Raw genomic sequence first — 23,528 nt, 5'->3', positions numbered from 1 at the left:
TTGTCTTTAATTTCGTTTTATTTTGATTATTATTTTGAACCATTTTATTTTAATGTTTACTTTTCTATTTCGTATTTTTAGGGCTAATTGTTGTTCTTTTTATCATTTTATTTTACTTTAAGTTTATTGAACAATTTTTTTTTCAGGCCTATTTTCCTGGAAGATAAAGGTTAGGTTGGTCCCGAGAATTCAGTATGAACACCGGAGATTTGGACTGTAGCAGAGGACTCTCCTGGGTCGCGAGCACAGAGGCTCTGACTTGCTCTGCTATAACCGTGGGTACTGGCGCCATCTAGTGTCGATTTGCTAATATTACTAGTTGACTGAATTCTGAATAATGGCGAGTGAGTGACATCAACACCGCCACCCAAATTGCTCACAATCCAAGTGTTAATTCTGTAATTGGACTATGGTTTCTAAAAAACTTTTAAACGTAAAAAAAACAACAAAAAACGAATAAATTAGTTGTAGATATTGTACCTGTTGTGCATGGACCATCTCTCCATAAAACATGGCAATTTCAGCAATAGTTCACAATATCACACTTATGTATTCATTTGCCTGCTACAGTAACTCGGGTCATGTGGTTTCTTCAGTCTGAATTGGTCACTGATCTTAAGGGAAAAACTAAGACCAGTAGACTCTGTGGCTCTTCAGGACCAGGAGTGAGTATCACCGCAGTAAAGAAAAATGCATCCAAATAACGTCCAATCCCATCTGAAACACATTAATGTGGCTCCATGTTTTAGCCCAACACTAAGACACCTGAGTCTACTTTATTCTACTTTTCTCATTTTTCATGTGGGCATTCCACAGTGCTTCTTAACAAAACTGGTCATGCCCCCCTGAACCACAGGGATAAATAAACAGACCAGGGATGGGCAAGGCAAGCTTCTGCTCTTAATAATTTAATTATCCCAATCATTTACATGATCAGTCTTTTTTACCCCCATTCTGTGATATAAACAGCAGCTGATAAATGTTCTTGTCTGGTAGCATTTTATTGAGGTGTAGTTTACAAGTGAATCAGTCATGGGGCAAATGGTTAATTAGCCGATTGAGTCAGGGTAACTGGTGGCAGTAAAATCCTGCATACACACCGGCCCTCCAGGACTGGAGCAGCCTATCCCTGCTATAATCCTGCATCCACACCGGCCTTCCAGGACTGGAGTTAGTGTATGCAGTGTTTGCAGGTTTTTGTTTAAACCACAATTTCAATAACAAGCTGTTAATTTAGGGGTGGCCTGTAGCATAGTGGTTAAGGTAAAGGACTGGGACATGCAAGGTCGGTGGTTCTAATCCTGGTGTAGCCACAGTAAAATCCGCACGGCCGTTGGGCCCTTGAGCAAGGCCCTTAACCCTGCATTGCTCCAGGGGAGGATTGTCTCCTGCTTAGTCTAATCAACTGTACGTTGCTCTGGATAAGAGCGTCTGCAAAATGCCATTAATGTAATACTGTATGTATTATAATGCATTTGGAATTGTATATACCTGGATAGTACTGGGCGGCACGGATGGTGCAGTGGGTAGCACTGCCGCCTCACAGCAAGGAGGTCCTGGGTTCGAATCCCCGTCGGCCGGGGCCTCTCTGTGTGGAGTTTGCATGTTCTCCCCGTGTCTGCGTGGGTTTCCTCCGGGTACTCCGGTTTCCTCCCACAGTCTAAAGACATGCACGTTAGGCTGATTGGAGAGTCTAACTTGTCCGTAGGTATGAGTGTATGAGTGTGTGAGTGAATGGTGTGTGTGCCCTGTGATAGACTGGCGACCTGTCCAGGGTGTATTCCTGCCTTTCGCCCAATGTATGCTGGGATAGGCTCCAGCCCCCCTGCGACCCTGATCAGGATAAGCGGGTTCAGATAATGGATGGATGGATGGATGGATGGATAGTACTGTATTGCAATGGTCTCGTGATTGTGATTCTGTAATTCTGTTGTCATCAGTCAGCATTTGTGCTTAATTGAAGTAATTGGCAGTATCAATTTAGATTATTGAGGTGGTGCAAATGGAAAAATTGTTTGAGAAGGGGCTCGATAAAGAGGCAATTGCGACCTCTAGATGATGGAGGACTGAAGTTCAATGCGATAACAACAACGGGAGACAAAACTGTTGGCCCAGCACTTGTTTTAGTCTGAATGCTTGCCCTTTCAATGTGTGTGACTGCACTTCACCAACGGATTGAAACAAAATTCATTAATTAATTTGTGAAAATGAAATATATGTACGCCAATTTTGTTTATATGCCAAAAAGTATTACTTAATTGTATAATATTAAACCTACACATAATTGCATATGAATATCACGGGTTATAATTCATTATTTCCACTTTTTAATGATCAGGATTGATCAACCACGATAAAATAAAATAAAAACCGATAAAGAAAAAATGTTCCGGTATTTAAACATTAATTTGCTTTCTGGCAGGTGGGGAACGGGAATTTCCGCTTTCCCCCGCCTGCCAACCTGTAGTTTCGGTCAGCTGAGCTCTGTAGTGCAGTGCTGAACACTGAAGCTAGGTGTCCCATGTCTATTATGAAATGCTTTGCATCCCGGGCATATACTGCTGTGCTCAATTTGGTTGCTAGCTAGCTCGGTATTTTTCTTCGATTCGTGCACCTTGGGGCTTCGCTGGACCGAATCGTGTAGTTTGGGTGGGAGCCGTGCAACGGAGCGCCGTGGACAGCTAACGTTAGCTGACGTTCAGTAGCTAGGTGTCCCGTCTTCGAGAGGGTAATATTACTCTCGGTCGCTCTGACTGCATTGCAGCCCTGTGCTGCTGCTGGAATTCAAGCCCGTTAACAATGGCGACTCACAGCCCAAGCACCAACTCAACAACCACCTCCAGCCACAACAGCAATAGCGCAGGATCAACAGCTCTGCCACACCACCACCAATCCCAGTCTCAACACATAACGACCATGAGCAGCATGCAGGGTAAGATTCGAGGACAGAACGGCCTACTGTCGTCGGTCTTCGTTTTAATTTGATCTGATTCGAGTCTGAGTCGCTAGCTAGCGATAGATGCCTAACATGATTGGCGAAGTGAACCAACTTTGCCACCGTTGCACCGTGATGCAGCTTACTTTGCTGGGTTATGAACTAGGCCTCTGTCGGGAGCTCGACTTGGCAGCTTGTTGACCGCTGAGGATACATTTTTTTGGTGGAAAATCTCAAGAATCACGGAAGAAACATGGGTCAGAAAATTGTGTTAATACCCTGACCAATGCATTTCGAAATGGCAGGTTAAGCAAGCTAATGATTTGCATACACGTAACTAGCTAGCTAAGGTTGGCTAATTAGACAGCTGGGCAACTGTTACCTAGCTAGCTACGATATTTATTATTAGTCTACCGAGGCCTTGTCTGTATTTTAGCGGAACGGACAGCGGATTAAGATGGTTATGCGAATAATTAATCAGACTACATCATTCGCTTCAATCAGACATATGTTCGCTTGCTTTACATTTTGGATTGCTAACCAGTTCTACTTTACAATCTTGCTACCCGTTAGCCAAATTCAAGGCCTTGCTTCTGTGCCCTGCTACTAGCTAGCTAGATGACTTGGGACCGCAAACCACCGCCAATGGGACGTAAGTTAGCGTATAATTTGGGTATTATTTCTAGGCAGACACGTACAGTAATATTTAATGGACCGACAGCTAGGTAAACCCGCTAGCGACTGTATATAGTTGGCTAAATCGCATTTTATCTCGCAAGATGGTTTGCTAGCTAAACGTGCGGAAGGTTATTGCTAGGCTAGTTAGCTGATGCGGCATAGAATTGGACAGACAGCTATATGTTGCGATGTGTTTTTAGCTAGCTGGGTCGGTAGTCATTTTAAAAATATACTTAACAGATGGTTACCTATTTAGCCAAGCGTATAGCTAATCAATTAAGAAACAATTTTGAATGTTTGCGAACTACAGCCCATTGCTTAGATGCATCTTCTCTGACCCTGTACAAATGCATGCATTTCGTAGAGGATTGTGCATCAATGTCAACATTTAAGGCTAAGGTATTAGGCCTCAGCAATGAACGGCGACTTTAGAATAAGCGTTTGACATTGGGTATTAATATTATAGCATGCATACTGTAAACATTGATTTTTATTTTTTGCAGAAACCAACACGTGCTGGAGGTGTCAGAGCGACACAGGTACCGTCTATTTATATTTTAATGTAGGAATGAATTGTGGAGAACTGGATGCTTTTGGTTTTGTGCGTCCCGAATGTCTGTGAAGATCTGTTTCCTTTTGGAGGTGAAGATCACACGCATTTGTGTTTCGGACAGTAATGCACGTTTGTATTATCAGAGGCTGGCGATGTATATTGTCGCTGTTATAAGATGTCAGCGAACAGAATATAATGAGCACCGCATTCAATGAATATTCGCGTTGGATGGACCTTACTGTTTTAATGCTAAAAGGTGAATGAAACATTTGATCACACGAGTCATTGCACTGCATCGTGGTCCTATCTTCATGACATTTGCCGTTCTGGTGACTTGCTGTGTGCAGTGACTCAGAGTTGAGACCCAATGATTACTTGAAGCTGGCCTTCATGCCCAAGTAATGGAACCAAGATGGCCTCTTCATTTTGAGTCCGATGGAGGGTGCAGAGATGGTGAGAGGGGACTACAAAGCCGAGTAGCAGTTTAGTACGATGATGCGGGGTTTGTCGGATTGTGAGTTCCATTTTCCAACTGGGTTCACGGCCACTGAACCCTTGTGAACAGTATCCGAGCGCGGTCGTTTCAGGAAATGTTTCAGTAAAAGCTGTTTGAGATGGATTTGTATGTAAAGTGTAATCAACGTGAATTGCTCTGGATTAGGGAATTTACTAAATTTCAACAAATTCTTAACCAGTAATTTATCCTTTAAGACCAGAGCATATGTGCATCAAACCATTGAAATATGTATTGCGCATTTGTCCTACGTACAAGAGTAAAAATGAGAGCTCGCCATAAAAGGCCATCATTTTTCGGGTAGTCTGTATCAAAGAATAAATATATAATTCCCTTTTTGTTTGTAATTTGGATAACGTTTAGCGTAAATGTTATGTAGCCTACAGTATGCAAATCCATTTAATTCCAGCGTATGGGTTTAGTAGTGCCTGTTCAACTGTTTTTGAGCGGAAATCTCTCATCCTGCTTCACAGATTCATTGCAAATCAGCTGCTCACAATTGTACTAAATATGTTTCAGCTACAGTCACCTTTGTCCAGTGTACTTCCTTGCACTGGCAATCTGTTCATCCTGCACTGTTAGCAGTTGACCAAACTTTCCCCCCCCCACTCCTCCACCTGCTATGTTCTTGGGTGGGATTGTAAAGGAAGTTCTGATGGACGATGGTGTGTGCAAAACAAAAATTGTGATTTGTGATTAAAAATTCACAAGTTCATAAAATCTGCAAGTAATCATGTGCGGTGTTGTTAATTAATTTGCCACCACCGCGCCCTGTCTACTTAACGTGTGAATGTTACAGTTGAGTGAAATTTAACTGTACTGTACTTTTTTGCCGGAACATTCCATTCCATTTCATGATAACTCTTATTTTACTTACAGACATCAACAGAGCAGGCTCTGAAGGACCGCGATGGTTCATTAAAAGTGTTGTAATATCAAAGGGGAGGCTGGTCAAATGCTTGATAATAGAACTGAAGGATGTATTTTTTATTCTAAGTAGGCAGAAAGTCAGAAATTAACACGTGAGCACGTTTGGTGAAATGAATAGGTTTTACATCGCTGATTATGTGATTATTTGTGCGAGTTTCGGTGTGAATCATTCCTCCTAAGTGAGGGCTGGAGGCTTCGGCCAAGTGATTTTTGTTTTGTTGTCTCTTTCGGATTCTTTATTCATGCCCGTCTAGAATCCCAATACTGTGCCCTTTAGTGCAAACTCAGCACACAATCAAAAGGCTTCTTTGCCGATTGCCATCTGACTGCATCGTTGGCAAATGAGGGGGGGGGGGGGGGAGAGCCCATGAATGTTGGCTGGTTTTCAAAGAACCGGAGTGTTGCTCAAGCGATCGTTGGGTCACGTCGCAAATGGCATGTGGACGCGTGGCATTTCAGAGAAGAAGAATGTTCCGTTCGTGCAAAGGAAAAACAGTCGATGTCTGAATGTTGGGAGATATTGATGAGGAACGATAGGTTCAGGGAGCCGTCCTGGCTTAAAGGTCCTTCGGCGGTGGCAGCTCCACAGAGATCTGGACCTGTAGACTGTTCGTTTGCTGTCGGTCTTCATTTTTTGGATATTTTCTCGGTTGAGCCATATTCTGAGTGCAAAGTACCGTTCGGCTTAACCGCTCATCAAAGAAAATGTGTTATACATTTGTTGTACATATCCTCCTCGAGTCTATGGGAACTGCATTGCTGTGAAGTTGAGGTGTTAATGATGACCTACAGTGGATGAAAATGACTGAAATTGCTTTAACCACTTACGCGAAAACCTTTCGGGTGCCATTCCGAATTAGTCTCACTGGTTTCCTCTGCAGGACGAATGTTTTTGCGTCCTGAGAGGCCACTGTGGACTTTGAGCTGACTGTGGTCTCCCTTCACCTGAACCTCTGTCTGACATAAGTGATTATAACTGCCATATTTCTATCGGTTAATGTCACAACAGATGTTACTCTAACTGATGTAACTTGACATAACCTGATATCTGTCGTCTGTCATGCCCTCTTCTGAGAGCCGTGATGTCATGCCCTGAGAGCCGTGATGTCATGCCCTGAGAGCCGTGATGTCATGCGCACGACAGCGTTATGTCGGCCTTGCCGGGGGGGGGGGGTTCGAGTAAAGCGTTACCGTGACGAACCGGAACGTTACCTCGGAAAGGTGTCGGGGAAGCGGCGACGCTTCAGCGGGTGACCCCGGTCGGTCAGGCGCTCCGTGTGCCGGCGTAGCGCGCCTAGCGACGGCGTAGCGCGCCTAGCAACGGCGGTTTCACGGTTCCGCTTGACCTCGGCCGCGGAGCGTGACTGGCCTGTGGTGGAAAGCTTCCTTCCGCGACGAGAAGGGAAGGGAAACTCGCCCAGCTGAGGCAGACGCTCCTTTTAAAGAAGCGGCCTGTAGCGTAGCGGCTAAGGTGCGTGACTGGGACCCGCGAGGTCGGTGGTTCGATCCCCAGGATAGGATCCGCACAGCCGTTGGGGCCCTTGAGCAAGGCCCTTAACCCTGCGTTGCTCCGGGGGAGGATTGTCTCCTGCTTAGTCTAATGAACTGTGCATCGCTCTGGATAAGAGCTTCTGCCAAATGTCATAAATGTAACATTAATGTAATGCAGTGCAGAATGCTTGACCAGTTGGTTTAATCTTCATATGGGTAACCCAACGGAATGTTTTTTTTGCTGAATTGGCTGATTTATTATAACTTCATTTTATTTTTTTTTTGGATAAAAAGCATATGTTTAGTGGTAAGGTGGTGAAGAGAAATTAGAACCGGTCCAGTCCAACTGGACCGTGCAGTTTTGGGAAACGATGGCCACAGAAACATTCAAAATGTCCCAACTTCACTCTCATAAGCCATTTAGTTCTCAAATTGCGTGAGGCTTTTGGTAAACTCACCATTCTTCTGCTGCTGTTGTTCATATTTTACTCCCACCGACAGTAAGAAGGTGGGGTATGGGGATATTGATGACCAGCTCTAGGTGTTTTTTTTTCCGGAATGTTCTGTGCTCGGGGTTGGACTCCATAAATCACTGTGCGCAGGACTGTCTCTTCCGGCTCCCTGCACCCGTTCGGCCGTTCGATTCTCTGTCGTTCAAACCCTCATGAAATGTTGTGTTTCTCTGTGCCACTGCGGGGGCCCTAGAAAGAAAAAGAGTTAATTGACGATTTCTCTCCCCCCCTTTTCATTGGCTCCCATCACTCCCCCACCCTCCTGACTTCCTGTGGACCCACGGTGAGAACCCCCCCACCCCCCTGCCCCCCCCCGTCAGTCCCGCCCCGCCCCGCCATCGGCGTCAAACCGATTCTGTTGTGGGCCCCTTGCATGATTTTACGCCTTTATTTTCCCGTTTCGGTTCTGCCTGCGTCACGTCATCCTGAACCTCCTTCAGCGTCCTCTGTGTACCAGTGCGTTCAGTCCTGAAAGGGCATCGAGAGTCTTCCTCTGGGGAAAAAACAGAAACTCAGGGATAGCGTTTGTTTGCACAGTCTTTACAGGATTTATGATTATGTGACGTGCAACTGTGCCCTTTCCCTGAGTGTGTCGGCTAAATCGTAAATGAGAATGAATATGACGGGCTAAATGGACAGTTCTTGTCACCAATTGTCGCCGAGTCCTTCAAGGGAAGCCATTTTGGTGTCTTTTCTAATCGGGAGTGAATTTTACGAGGACTCTCAATGCTCTGTAAGGCATTTAGTAAAAAAAATTTCCTTCTGTGGTTTTTAGAGTTGGCCTACATGGATATGAAACTTCATTTTGTGCGCATCTCATACTTTTTTTTATTTTTTTTTAAATTTTATTTGTTATACTGCTCTCATATTGCTGTCATTTCTTTATGCCTGTCTGACGGCCTTAAACTTATATTTTAAATGTGGGTAATGATATTAGGGAAAAAAAAAAGATTTAAAATTCTTGCCACTGAAGGGGCGCGTGTTTATGAAAGTGTGCATGTTGACAGTGAATATTGTCTGTTCTCATTCATCAGTGATTTCAGTAGGTCCTCAGTCCTGTCTCTTTCTGGGTTGTTTTGGACGTTTATATTGTTACCGTGTCGTCCACACAGACTTTGCTGGGACGGGATAGTCTTTTCAGTGCAGTTTCACAGATTTATGTGAAGAGACAGCCTCTGAGATAAGATGCACCCGCTCGATGCTGACTGCCACCCAGTTGCCATGGTACCGTGTCTGCGCTCCCCACAGGGTTATAACTGGCATGTGTGCGCCGTGTCCTCTCTCTGGAAATGAGTAATTATTCCCCAAAAATGCGTGAGGCATTCTGTCCTGATAGGTATGTTTCGGTTTTTACATTTGTGCCAGGATAGTTTAGTGGAGCATTGGTAGAGGAAATGGATCCTTTCTTGTGAGCACGTTTGTGGCTAGCCGGTTAAACATAAGCTCATACCATCTGATCAGAGGTACAGCTCTGTCATCGGGGTTATCGGTATTCACTTCCACTGAGAGAAGACTGCTCTTAGATCACTGTGAAAGGGTTAATTCTCATAGGTTTGGATCCGTTAATATGGAACATGGTGGAAAATGTGTATGCTAAGATAATATTGGAGGAGTTGGGGGACCTCGGCATTCTCAGGTTGTCCTGCAGCAACTCGTACTGGTCAGATTTCTTGACCATTATTTTCCATGAGTTCGTTCCTAGGTTTACAGAACAACCCTGTAGGTAGCTGTGCATTAATCTATGGTTGAAAGGTATGTAAACTTTTCCCTAGCCTAGCTGGGTTAAGTGGACAGGTCTTGTCCAGTAATTACAGCCAAGAGCTTCAAGGGAACTGTTTTTATGTAATTGCTAATCAAAACTAATGTGTTAATAGTGAAAACCCTCCCTGCTCTTTCAGACGCATGTAGTTCCATTTTTTCCTTCTATGGTTTTTAGTCGGCCGTCATAGATTTGAATCTTTTCTTTTGAATTTGAGTTCCCCCCCCCCCCCCGTATGGCATTCTGTTCATTTCGATGTGTCCTCCAGTTGTGTTCTCTCATTTACACACGTTTATGTGTGGCGTATAAATGTGTGTGTGCGTGCACGTGCGCTGTGGTCTGCGCCAGTGAAAAGCAGGGGCCTGGTCCCTCCCTGTGTGATGCGAGCCGTGCTCCTTGCATTCAATGTCTTTCTCTCTCCCCCGTCTCAGGCAAACGCAAAGCGCTGAAGTTAAATTTCGCCAATCCGCCGATCAAGCCCACCGCCAGATTCACCCTCAACACAGCGGGCCCTCCTTTCCAGAACCCACACATGTGAGTGGAGCGTTCAGGCCCGCTCTTCTGAGCGAGAGACAAAATGGAGCCGGCCATCTACCCTACTGTTTCACATTGGCTCAGAGCTCCCGTATTTGTAATGTCGCTGACACTTTTATCGAAATGGACTTACAGGCCCTTAACCGCACATTGCTCCCGGAGGGGATTCTCCCCTGCTTAGTCAAGTCAACTGTAAGTTGCTTTTGATAATAGCTGCTGCAATACAATACAAAACAAAAACGAAACACAGCAAAGCTTCGGAGCTCTGCAAAGATGCACCGCTTTCTGAATTAAAAAAATTATTATGCGGGAAAGAATACAAGCCTGGTTTAGCAGCAGTTAGTAGAAGTAGTTAACATAAGTTGACTTAATTGAGGGGTTTGTGTCTCTTTTCAAATGTATGTTTTTTAGTTTTAAAATGAAAGATTTACAGACTTTCAGTATTTCAGTAATGAACATGGGCGGCCTGTAGCGTAGTGGTTAGGGTAAGTGACTGGGACCCGCAAGGTCGGTGGTTCTAATCCCGGTGTAGCCACTATAAGATCCGCACAGCCTTTGGGCCCTTAACCCCGCATTGCTCCAGGGGGAGGATTGTCTCCTGCTTAGTCTAATCAACTGTACGTCGCTCTGGATAAGAGTGTCTGCCAAATGCCATTAATGTAATGTAATGTAATGTAATGTAATGTGATGAGCTGTTGAAGTGTGGGAGTTGACGTTAAAATGGCGGCCTTCAGCGAACGGCTGCGGACGCACAGCATCGAGTCGTCGGGGAAGCTGAAGATCTCCCCCGAGCAGCACTGCGACTTCACCGCAGAGGACCTGAAGGACCTGGGGGAGATCGGCCGCGGGGCCTACGGCTCCGTCAACAAGATGGTGCACAAGCCCAGCGGACAGATCATGGCCGTCAAGGTGATCGTCCTCCACCTCCTGTCTGTGATCGTCCTCCACCTCCTGTCTGTGATCATCCTCCACCTCCTGTCTGTGATCATCCTCCACCTTCTGTCTGTGGTCATTTCCTCAGTCTGTGATCAACCTCTCCTGTCTGTGATCGTTACCCCTGCCTGATCATCCTCTTCTCTCTGTGATCATCTATACCTGCCTGTGATCGTTACCTCGGTCTGTGATCATCCTCTCCTGTCTGTGATCATCCTGTCCTGTCTGTGATCGTTACCCCTGCCTGATCATCCTCTTCTCTCTGTGATCATCTATTCCTGCCTGTGATCGTTACCTCGGTCTGTGATCATCCTCTCCTGTCTTTGATCATTACTTTGGTCTGTGATCATCTTCTCCTCTGTCTGTGGTCGTCACCTCTGTCTGTGGACAGGGACATAAGTCATAATCGATCAGACGACTTCTGTGAGACTCAGACGTTCATATCTCGGTCACAGAGGATCAGTTTTGGATCTCTTAGACTCTAATGTACGGTCATGTTTTGGTCAGAGGATCAGTTTTGGATCTCTTGGACTCTAATGTACGGTCATGTTTTGGTCAGAGGATCAGTTTTGGATCTCTTGGACTCTAATGTACGGTCATGTCTGGGTTGCAGCGGATCCGGTCGACGGTGGATGAGAAGGAGCAGAAGCAGCTGCTGATGGACCTGGACGTGGTCATGAGGAGCAGTGACTGTCCGTACATCGTCCAGTTCTACGGGGCCCTCTTCCGCGAGGTCGGCCATCTCGCACAAAACCGGCGAAAACAACGTCTTATTTACATTACGCTCATTTTTTAAAATATATCTGTTACATTTTCTACCGAACTGCGTGAATGCTATGTTGACTAATTAATACGGTTGCTAAGGAACTGCCTGTGTAACCTAGAATTTGTAGGTTTTATTCTCCTTTGAGACTGTGTGCACTTTATTAGGTACACCTGTACACCAGCTTGTTAATGTTAATATCTGATCGGCCCTCGTGTGGCACCAGCATGCAGGTGTGGTCAAGAGCTTCTGCTCTTTTTCATAAGAAATGTCAGAATGGGGAAGAAATGTGATCAGAGTGACTTTGACCATGGAATGATTGTTGCTGCCAGACGGGGTGATTTCAGTATCACAGAAGTGGCTGATCGCCTTGGATTTTCATGCACAACAGTCTGTAGAGTTTGCAGAGTGGTGCAAAAAACTAAGAACTTCTAGTGAGAAGCAGTTCTGTGGGCAGAAACGCATTGTTAATGAGAGAGGTCAGAGGAGAAGGGCCAGACTGGTCAAAGCTGACAGGAAGGCGACAGTAACACAAATAACCACACATTACAACAGTGGTCTGCAGAAGAGCATCTCTCGACTGTATATGATCTGAATTGTGAGGAAATATCCATCCATGTAAAATTATTTATGAAAGTATATGAATCAGTTTGTTCTTTCTTTCCTTCAGGGAGACTGCTGGATATGCATGGAGCTGATGTCTACCTCCTTTGACAAATTCTACAAATATGTTTATTGTTCATTAGACCATGTGATTCCAGAGGAAATATTAGGCAAAATAACATTAGCTGTAAGTTGTCACTTTATTTACAGTTTGGAGTTTTTTTACATTCCTTTGCCTTTTGATATCTCATGACCCCCCCCCCCCCTCCTGTTCATGCCTGTCTTCCTCCAGACTGTGAAAGCACTTAACCACTTAAAAGAAAACTTGAAAATAATTCACAGAGGTAAGAACCGTCTCCCCCTGTCTTTCTAAACAAATGTTTTCTTAAGTTCTTTGAATATTCCTCAACTTCCTTTTCCTATTCTTATGAAATCTTTCCTGCTTTTTGAATATCTGACTCACTTCCAGTTTTTATTTTTTATTTTTTATTTTGTTTTCAATGGTGGCAGATGGAGCCCTCTGCATTCTAAACATCGCTGTAGCCACCGTTTGATATTGAGCGTTGCATTGTGGGAAATCTGAACATATTTACATTTAGTTCTGCTATCTATATGCCCCACGCCTTTAGAGTTACTTAACCCCAAACAATTTCATTATTTGAAACAGACTTCTGCTTGATCACCCTGACAACGTTGAAGATAACGTCGAGCGACTGGGGAAATATGCGAGTGCCGCCATTTTGAATCGGCGCCACCATTTTGATTCGTTGTCTCTGTGTCCTCCAGACATCAAGCCGTCCAACATCCTCCTGGACAGGAAGGGCAACATCAAGCTCTGCGATTTCGGCATTAGTGGACAGCTGGTGGACTCCATCGCCAAGACCAGGGATGCAGGCTGTCGGCCCTACATGGCGGTGAGTGACTGGAGGCCGGCTGGAGGATTCAGTGCACTATAACCGCCCTGGGTGTGTCGAAGTGTCCCCGAGCAAGACGCGTAACCCCTGAATGCATCCTGACGAGCTGGTCGGCGCCTTGCGTGGCAGCCAGTTGCCGTCGGAGTGTGAGTGTGAGTGTTGAGTGTTGAGTGTTGAGTGTTGAGTGTTGAGTGTTGAGTGTTGAGTGTTGAGTGTTGAGTGTGAGTGTGAGTGTGAGTGTGAGTGTGAGTGTGAGTGTGAGTGTGAGTGTGAGTGTGAGTGTGAGTGTGAGTGTGAGTGTGAGTGTGAGTGTGTATTGGCGAATGAGAAGCGGCAATCATACAGTGCTTTGGATAAAGGCGCTATATATAAATGCCAACCATTTACCATTTGATGAGACTGGGCCAATCCCGCCTGGAGCGATGCGGGTTGTGGATTAGAAGAGCCAGAAAGCTAGGAAAGCCTTCTCCCATGATTCTCAATGTTTCACTGTGCCTTTCTCATGTTCTCACCCGAATGCCAGTCAAACTGTACACAGAGTGCTCTTGTAGGTTCCCCACCTGTTTGAATGGAGACTGTCAGGCACACAGGCCAAACAATATATTGCTGTTGGAGAATATATATATATATATATATATATATTTTTTTAGGCCTTTTTCAGCTTTATTGGACAGTATATAGTATAGAGAGACAGGAAGAATGGGAGCGAGAGAGAGGGGAAGACATGCGACAAATGTCGGACGGTCGGATTCGAACCGCCGACGTCGCGGCTCGCAATGAGCATGCGGTCAGTGCTCTACAGGCTGCGCCACCGAGACACCCATAATATATATTTTTTTGATGGTCATATGAGTATTGTTGTCGGGAACGGTCGTTGACTCAAACTCTCCAGCTGTGATCTGCCAGCCTCTGGTTTTTGAATGGTTTTCGAAATGTCCCTAACCACTCCCTCTCCCTGCCCTCCTGTGGTCAGCTCTCCGTGCTGACATTTAGCAACGTCGTCCGATAATTATGCAAAAGCGTACATCATGTCACGTAGAAAATCATTTTGCAAACTGCTCCTGAAAATATGCATACTTCTACCAAAATTGCAGTCATTTTACTTCAGATAATTGGTATGGAACACAAATGGAAACCTCCAGGTTGATGTGCGAAGCTCAGAAACAGAAATATGCGTGTGTGCCTTCCATGACAAGGGGAACAGACTGTGATTTTGAGCTCTGTGCGTGTCAGAGCTGATGGGTCCTGGCGCATCTGCTCCTGATACTGAAATGGCGTCTGCCGTGTGCTTTCAGCCGGAGCGAATAGACCCCAGCGCGTCCCGGCAGGGCTACGATGTGCGGTCTGACGTCTGGAGTCTGGGGATCACACTGGTGAGTCCGGAACCTTCCGGCCCTGCAGGCTCTCACACCCCGCCAGGTCCGTTTCGGACCGCGTGTACTACTTCATTCACCATATAGACCAGTCGGGTCCCAATTGTGTGCCATGGAGGACTGATGAGTGTGCATGTGTTCATTCCAACCAATCACCACCCACACACACCTTCAACCAATCACCACACCTGCTGAGTTCACCCACACACAAACACACACACACACACACACACCTTCAACCAATCACCACCCACACACACCTTCAACCAATCACCACACCTGCTGATTTTACCCACACACAAACACACACACACACACACACACACACACACACACACACACCTTCAACCAATCACCACCCACACACACCTTCAACCAATCACCACACCTGCTGATTTTACCCACACACGCACTTTCAACCAATCACCACACCTGCTGATTTTACCCACACACAAACACACAAACACACAAACACACAAACACACAAACACACAAACACACACACACACACACACACACACACACACACACACACACACAAACACCTTCAACCAATCACCACACCTGCTGAGTTCACCCACACACACCTTCAACCAATCACCACACCTGCTGATTTCACCCACCCAAATCTCACACCTTCAACCAATCACCCCACCTGCTGATTTTGCCCACACACACCTTCAGCCAATCACCACACCTGCTGATTTTACCCACACACACACTCACCTTCAACCAATCACCACACCTGCTGATTTTACCCACACACACACACACCTTCAACCAATCACCACACCTGCTGATTTTGCCCACACACACCTTCAGCCAATCACCACACCTGCTGATTTTACCCACACACACACCTTCAACCAATCACCACGCCTGCTGATTTTACCCACACACACACGCACACACACACACCTTCAACCGATCACCACACACGCTGATTTTACCCACACACACACACCTTCAACCAATCACCACACCTGCTGATTTCTCACACACACACACACACACACACACACACACACACACACACACACACACACACACACACACACACACACACACACCTTCAACCAATCACCACAGCTGCTGATTTCACCCACACACACTCTTCCCCCCAGAGGAGAGGAGGGAACTCATTTGATTGGTTGGCAGGAATCCTCCGCACTCAGTTCATGTCACATAATTGGACAGCTCTGGAAAAGAAGTTCTAACTGCGGTCTGCTCTGGGTTTTGTATTCATGCATTGTTGCTTGTGAGAGTTAATGCATTGTTGTTTGGTGTTTTGTGTGGGTTAATGCTCTGTTGTGTGTTTGTGTGGGGTAATGCGTCGTTTGTGAGAGTTAATGCGTGGTGTGGTGTTTGTGGGGTAATGCGTTGTGTTTGTGGGGTAATACATTGTATGTTTTTGTGGGTTCATGTGTGGTGTGGTGTTTGTGAGAGTTAATGCGTGGTGTGGTGTTTAGTGTGTGTGGGTTAATGCGTTGTTCTTGTTTGGTGTTCATGTGGGTTAATGCGTTGTGCGTTTGTGAGAGTTAATGCATGGCGTGGTGTTTAGTGTGTGTGGTGTGGTGTTTGTGAGAGTTAATGCTTGGTGTGGTGTTTGTGTGGGTTAATGCGTTGGTGTTTGTGTGGGTTAATGTCTTTTGTGTGTGGTGTGGTGTTGGTGTGTGTGGGGTAATGCGATGTGTATGGTGTTGGTGTGTGTGGGGTAATGTGTGTGTGGTGTTGGTGTGTGTGGGGTAATGTGTGTGGTGTTGGTGTGTGGGGTAATGTGTGTGGTGTTGGTGTGTGGGGTAATGTGATGTGTGTGATGTGTGTGGTGTGTGTGGGGTAATGTGTGTGGTGTTGGTGTGTGGGGTAATGTGTGTGGTGTTGGTGTGTGTGGGTTAACGTGTGTGGTGTTGGTGTGTGTGGGGTAATGTGTGTGGTGTTGGTGTGTGTGGGGTAATGTGTGTGGTGTTGGTGTGTGTGGGGTAATGTGTGTGGTGTTGGTGTGTGTGGGGTAATGTGCGTGGTGTTAGTGTGTGTGGGTTAATGTGTGTGGTGTTGGTGTGTGTGGGGTAATGTGTGTGGTGTTGGTGTGTGGGGTAATGTGTGTGGTGTTGGTGTGTGTGGGGTAATGTGTTTTTGTGTGGTGTTGGTGTGTGGGGTAATGTGTGTGGTGTTGGTGTGTGGGGTAATGTGATGTGTGTGGTGTTGGTGTGTGTGGGGTAATGTGTGTGGGGTAATGTGTGTGGTGTTGGTGTGTGGGGTAATGTGATGTGTGTGGTGTTGGTGTGTGTGGTGTTGGTGTGTGTGGTGTTGGTGTGTGGGGTAATGTGATGTGTGTGGTGTTGGTGTGTGTGGGGTAATGTGTGTGGTGTTGGTGTGTGGGGTAATGTGTGTGGTGTTGGTGTGTGTGGGGTAATGTGTGGGGTAATGTGTTTTTGTGTGGTGTTGGTGTGTGTGGGGTAATGTGTGTGGTGTTGGTGTGTGGGGTAATGTGATGTGTGTGGTGTTGGTGTGTGTGGGGTAATGTGTGTGGGGTAATGTGTGTGGTGTTGGTGTGTGGGGTAATGTGATGTGTGTGGTGTTGGTGTGTGTGGGGTAATGTGTGTGGTGTTGGTGTGTGGGGTAATGTGATGTGTGTGGTGTTGGTGTGTGTGGGGTAATGTGTTGTGTGTGGTGTTGGTGTGTGTGGGGTAATGTGTGTGGTGTTGGTGTGTGTGGGGTAATGTGTGTGTGGGGTAATGTGTGGGGTGTTGGTGTGTGGGGTAATGTGTGGGGTGTTGGTGTGTGTGGGGTAATGTGTGTGGTGTTGGTGTGTGGGGTAATGTGTGTGTGGGGTAATGTGTGTGGTGTTTGCCGCAGTACGAGCTGGCTACGGGCCGGTTCCCCTACCCGAAGTGGAACAGCGTGTTTGACCAGCTGACGCAGGTGGTGAAGGGCGACCCGCCCCAGCTCAGCAACTCGGAAGAGCGGCAGTTTTCCCCCAAATTCATCGCCTTCGTCAACCTGTGGTGAGAACTTAATTACCCCCGAGGTTAATTAGCCACCAGTCCAGCAACCAGGAGCTTTTAGCCTGACACAGGGTTACTGGATAACTGCGCTGTCAGTCAAACCGGGAGCCCTCCCAAATCTGAACGTGGACTAAAGTAAAAATAACTCAGCCCAGTAATCCTGCTTTGTGGGTTTTACTCAGTGCAGTTATCCAGCTAACTCAGTAATCCTGCTCTGTGGGTTTTACTCAGTGCAGTTATCCAGCTAACTCAGTAATCCTGCTCTGTGGGTTTTACTCAGTGCAGTTATCCAGCTAACTCAGTAATCCTGCTCTGTGGGTTTTACTCAGTGCAGTTATCCAGCTAACTCCGTAATCCTGCTTTGTGATGCCGACACATGGTCCTTGCCCTGCCATTGTGTGTTAGTTAAGCATTCATATTATCATTATTGTAGTTGTAGTGTGGTGGGGTTATCAATTAATTGTTGTCATGATAAAATGACAACGCTTACGCTCATATTGAACTATGCATTACTTAGTTTACACTAGCTAACTAAGACATGACGCTCCACCACCTCATTTCACTGATGAACTTTTGAGACTTTCCCCTGGCTACTTATGGTGGTGTTGTTCTATATTATGGCTGTAGAAGCCATTTGACTAATTATTTCTAGTAGGTTATTGTAGTTGTATAGTTTGATTATCTTTGGGCACTAGGGGGCACACCTTAAGCACTATAGGAGAGGCTGTAATTGGTTAACCAAATGCACCTGGCGGAGACGCACTTTAATCAGGCAATATAGGTTGTGCTGGAGAAGGGGGGGAGGTATGCATGTGGCTGGGAGAACATATGGTTTTTACCAGCAGCAGACAAAGCCAGCAGCAGCAGAATACAAGACATGTATGTTTGTTCATATGGATTATTTTGGAGTAAACAACCAAAAAAGGAAAACTGGTTTGGAACTGACTTTATTGCTGCGTACAACCTGTTTTCGACCATGTGCATCAAATGGCATAAAAGGAAGTAAGTTAGTCAAACAGAGTGCCACTACAATGGCTATTAATTAATTGTATGGTTGTTTTTTTTCCACCTAGCCTTACAAAGGACGAGTCTAAAAGGCCAAAGTACAGAGAGCTTCTGGTAAGAATGTCCCCATCCCTCACCCTAATCCCCCGGCTATTGAACCGTCCAGAGAAATGAACTCTGACTTAATCTCCTGCCACAAAAAGGTGGTCTAACTGACATTTTGTAATTATTCACCTGTGCTACCTCTCCTTAAATCGGCGGTTCTCAAACAGGTCTGTGAAGGATTCCAAGTGGTCCGCAAGTTGATTTGCTAATAAAAAAAATAAAAAAATAAAAAAATAAAAAAAAGATGAATAAATAAATAAACCCTCGTATAGAGTTTTTGTTGAGTAAACTACTATTTAATGGTTTCATATTTTATTATAAAGTTGGGCCATTTCAAGCGAATTAGTAACCTACTAAACAGCCATTGTTTTGAGGGAGTAATCAGTTTCCTCCAGATTTGGAGCGTTGGGTGGTCCACAATTATTATTATTATTATTATTATTATTATTATTATTTTTTTTTTTTATTATTCTCCCCATCCCTCCCTACCTCCCTGTGATCCTTAATTGCTGTCTTTGTGATTTACGTTGTGTTTCGGTATTTTTAGTTGGCTAGGTAAGCAGTATTTGGATAGTTAAGTTTGGCCACTTTTGCTTTGTTGTTTGTTTCTTTATTTGTTGTTAAAAAAAAGAAGAAAAAAAAAGGCCCTGGTCCTTATCTTTGTTGTACGGGTAGCAATTGAAATTGTACTTCCCTCTAGGGTCTTTCAGCGCACTTATCCCTGGTTATGGGGGTGCACTTTGTTGTACGTCGCTCTGGATAAATAATGTAATGTAATGTAATGCTAAGTGGTCAGCCTGAAATGTGACGGTTGTGTCTGTCCGTATGGATATGCCTTGAGAGAACAGCGGCTGATGGGTGTGTGTTTTCCGCAGAAACACGCGTTCATTCTGATGTACGAGGAGCGCTCGGTGGATGTGGCCACCTACGTCTGCAGGATCCTGGATCAGATGCCAGCCTCCCCCAGCTCACCCATGTATGTGGACTGAGCCCCTCCCAGGGCCACTGGCCACGGAACCAACCAACGAAAAAAAAAAAAAACATGCAAAAAAAAAAAAAAAAAAAAAAATACATGCTAAAAAAAAAAACAAAATCTGCTTTGTCAAATGTCCTCAGCGTTTTAAGTCAAATAAAACCCACCGGTGCAACAGCTCTCCTCTGTAAACGCCAGTTACCTCTCTCAGAAAGTATACTCAAAATGACTTAGACTCCGTTATTGTTTGAACGTAATTGTCAATAAACAAAACCAGTCACAGATGACCACATATTTTCTGGGCGGTAGGAGTTGCGAGCGTAATCATCCACAATCTGCCATCTTTGTTTCCGTTTGGTCTCGGCTGCGCTACCTCGCTAGCGATGCTAGCTGTGTGGCAAGCAAATGTCCAACGTCGGGCTGGCCAATATCATGGTAAAAGGAAATATTTGTCTGGATATTTAATTTTATCATTAAAAAAGAAATGTGTATATATATATATATAGGCTAAGTTATCTCACTGCCCTGTGTGCCGTTTGCGAGGCTCTGCAGTCCCGTTTCACCCAGGGACAGATGAACTAGATTTTTTTTTCTATAGTTCTTGAGAAATGATGCTGGATGAGAGTGATTTCATGATGCGTGTGTAATGGTGAGACTGATTTCAGATCAAGGCCGTTTCAGCGGTGGTGTTCACTTGGCTAAAAGAGAAAAACTACCCCCCCCCCCGTCTGCCAGACACCTTGTGCAATCAGATGGGTGTTTGTTTCAATCATGTCTGTATATTGGCATCTACACAAGTTCTCTCTCTCTCTCCCTCTCTCTCTCTCTCTCTCTCTCTCTCTCTCTCTCTCTCGTGCACGTACGTAACAGTCGCACACTAGTAAACTGATAATGCCATGGTCTTGGCTCATGTTGATGACCTCATTCATCTCTTACGTGGACACAGTGTAGTGATGAAAATCTGGAAATATATTTATAGTATTAAATCACTTGTGGAGTATGATTTCTTCTTCCTTTTCGGTTTTTGGAGATGTGTCAATCAGCATATTTTATTAGAAACGTATTTTGTGAATAGTCCCATCTCACCCATCTCTGGTTGTCTGTTGAGCAGTGCGTGTGCGCGCAGGTGTGTGTGTGTGTGTGTGTGTGCGCGTGTATGCGCAGGTGTGTGTGTGTTTGTGTGCATCGGGACAAAGGAAAACTAGTTTGTCAACAGGAGTGAATTTTACCCAGCATGCACAGGGCTAATCGAGATTGGTGGGCCTTGTTTTGCAACGGGTCGACTCGCTGATAGTTAAGACTAGAGAGGGGAAGAAATCGGTTTCACGAGACATTGATTTAGACACGTGTGCACATGTACGAGAGCTTTCTGTGTTTACATATGGCCCATACACATGCGTATAGACGTGCGCAAATGTAAACCTGCGTACACGTGCACCACCCACAGACACGGCGAACTTCACACTTTGTAAATATGAAATGTGCAAATATTTTTGTCCCTTCAGAAATCATGAGGTGTATGGCTTTCCTAAATGAAAAAATAAACAAAAATGTAAAAAAAAAAAAAAATAAAAAAAAAAAGAATTTAAGGAAACATTTTTATATATTACCGTTTCACCACATGTGGAACAAGACCATTCGTTCTTGGTACGGGGGTTGTGTATCTGTGGCAGTAAGTCCATATTCTTCTCCCTCAGTCCGGTCCTGAGTGGTTTGCTCCACCGTTGGCATTGGCGGAATGCATCGTCAGGCATAACTGTGTGCCCAAATCGAGGCGTAGTAGCTTACAGTGTTTCATTCTTTCCTGTGACCATCCATAGTGTACAGCTACGCTTTGCTGTGTATTGTATAAAGGCTAAAAAAAAAACTAAAAAAAACGAAGAAACTTCTGTTTGAATGAGGATGCTAATTCAAGATGGCCAGGGTAAGAACTAGCAGTTCACAAGCCATGCTGTCGTCAGCCTAGGCCTTCCAATCTGGACCCTGGTTCTGGGTGACCAACGTGTCCTGGCTTTGCGCTGTCCCGGGTTGTTATGGGTCGAGATGTCGCTTGGATCGATGTGGGCTTGCTGTTGAGAAGTTCTAACTCTTTGTGACTTTAGAAAGTCTCACTTTGTGAAGTGCGCGCCGTCAAAACGGAATAAAATACTGTAAAGGCTCGGTTTCCCATAATGCACCAATTTGTAGTCTCCCGTAAGCTGAAGCTTCCTTTTCAATAAGAGGTTCGATGTATGCAGCAGCTCAGAGACCACAGGGTTTGTTTGTTTTTAACCGTTACATTCAAAAACTACAGTATGACCGTATTATCTTTTATTATTTTCATTTTTTTTTTTTGGTACTCAAATGAGTGTTCTGACTGTAAATGTCACCAGTTTTTAAAAACCATGGCTTTGTGGTTTCAGAGGGGGGTAGGAGAGAAAGAACAAATATTAAGAATTGTGAATTATGCTGTATAATAAATCTTTTATCACTGTCAACGTATGTTCGAAACTGTCACCATTATCCTGGCTTGAAATAGTCTTCACATTATGAACACTTAAAACGCTTGCACTTTTTTCTGTTGGGACATGGAAGACGATTAAAACGATGGAACTTGTCTCTTGACAGATGAAAAAAAAATATGGAGAAAAGAGTGTAAAAAATGTCCATTTTATTAGCATATTAATATTAGATTATAAAATATTAAGGGTGAGGAATTTACTACGTTGGTGTATCTACGGATTTAAAGAAATGTATAATGTTCGCACAACTGTGAAAATAAAACTGTACATTGTGAAAATGGGTTGTATCCTGTACTATAGAAAATGTATAAGAAATATAAAACAGAAAAAAAAAATTGTGCAGGGATATTGCCTTATGTGTCCGTGAATAGGAGCGTACTTAATCTAACATCTGGCTTTAAAGAGCTCCTGGCTTTTTTTTTTCTATCCTATCTACTGGTTTGACTCCATATATTTAAGACATCGATGGAATCTAAGTGTTCATGTAGTACTGATTATAGTCTGTGCCTGCAGGTCAGATGAAATAAATCTAGAATGTGATTGTGCTGTGGGCTTGTCGTTCTTCTGTAAGGAAATGTGTGGTGGCCAATCTTCCATTTAAAAAGGACAACGAAAAAGACACCTTGACTAACTTATTTTCATAATTTAACCTTTATTTTACATTACATTATTGGCATACGCTCTTATCCAGAGCGGTGTACAGTTGATTAGACTAAGCAGGAGACAATCCTTCCCCTGGAGCAATGCAGGGTTAAGGCCTTGCTCAAGGGCCCAACAGAACAGCTGTGCAGATCTTATTGTGGCTTCACTGGGATTAGAACCACAGACCTTGTGTGTCCCAGTCATTTACCTTAACCACTACGCTACAGGCCACTCTATTTTACCACTATCCCCATTCAGATCTCCTTCTCAAAAATCACTCTCAAGGGAGTCCTGGCCAAAATGGCCGCACATTCTCACAGGTTTCACATATATTAACATTAAAAAGAGATCACAGTACATGAATAAAAAATGTATAATAAAAATATAAATTAGGAAAAATAATAATCCGATCCTTTGGTTTCAAAGCATGGATATTCAGTGTCCCAGAGGTTTTTAATCCTATTTTTTTTTTTAATCATCGGCTGTTATGAAAGCGTCTAATTTGAGATGGCCTTGTAGGTCATTCCATGGCCAGGGTGCGAAGACATTAAAAGCATTTTTACCGAACGAGGGATGCTGTACACAATCTGAGCCTGTGACTACGTCTGGCCTTTTACACTGGGAGTCTTACGACTGACATTTCCCCTTATTCACCTGCTTCTGTTCGGAGAGGCCTCCTTTCTGTAGACTGAACACTGGGCCCGTGTAGACAAGAGTGTAAGTGCTGTAGGGTCAGGTTTTCCCTGTTAATATCCTAAACTTCCTCATTCTGGAGTAACACTAAACCAACTATCTTTTCTGTGTT

General features: G+C 44.7%; 1 protein-coding gene across 4 annotated transcripts; it reads left to right on the top strand.

The window, feature by feature from the left end:
• The first annotated feature begins 2,436 nt into the window (after positions 1-2,436).
• Positions 2,437-22,621, top strand: LOC133114435 (dual specificity mitogen-activated protein kinase kinase 4-like). 4 transcript variants are annotated; one of them, XM_061223821.1, is made up of 12 exons: positions 2,437-2,932; positions 4,117-4,152; positions 9,816-9,906; positions 10,641-10,815; positions 11,453-11,572; positions 12,273-12,392; positions 12,498-12,549; positions 12,992-13,119; positions 14,415-14,492; positions 17,349-17,497; positions 18,571-18,616; positions 19,483-22,621. In XM_061223821.1, the coding sequence occupies exons 1-12, from the start codon at positions 2,800-2,802 to the stop codon at positions 19,594-19,596; spliced, it is 1,242 nt and encodes a 413-aa protein (XP_061079805.1). In that variant the 5' UTR covers positions 2,437-2,799; the 3' UTR covers positions 19,597-22,621. The 4 variants fall into 4 exon arrangements, with proteins under 4 accessions (XP_061079805.1, XP_061079804.1, XP_061079807.1 ...); XM_061223820.1 differs by having other exon boundaries at positions 9,804-9,906; XM_061223823.1 differs by lacking the exon at positions 2,437-2,932 and adding an exon at positions 3,330-3,587.
• The last annotated feature ends 907 nt before the right edge of the window (positions 22,622-23,528 follow it).

This window comes from Conger conger, chromosome 16, assembly GCF_963514075.1.
Source record: "Conger conger chromosome 16, fConCon1.1, whole genome shotgun sequence".
NCBI classification, from domain to species: domain Eukaryota; kingdom Metazoa; phylum Chordata; class Actinopteri; order Anguilliformes; family Congridae; genus Conger; species Conger conger.
The sequence above is the reverse complement of the archived record's forward strand: the minus strand, read 5'-3'. Positions and strand labels throughout refer to the sequence as shown.

What these genes read in the sequence shown, in the direction of transcription:
- LOC133114435 (XM_061223820.1), top strand. Translation starts at nt 2,800, where the DNA reads ATGGCGACTCACAGCCCAAGCACCAACTCAACAACCACCTCCAGCCAC. An exon ending in TAGGCAAAATAACATTAGCT is followed by an intron (nt 12,393 to 12,497) that starts GTAAGTTGTCAC and finishes GTCTTCCTCCAG; the next exon opens with ACTGTGAAAGCACTTAACCA. An exon ending in CAAAGTACAGAGAGCTTCTG is followed by an intron (nt 18,617 to 19,482) that starts GTAAGAATGTCC and finishes TGTTTTCCGCAG; the next exon opens with AAACACGCGTTCATTCTGAT.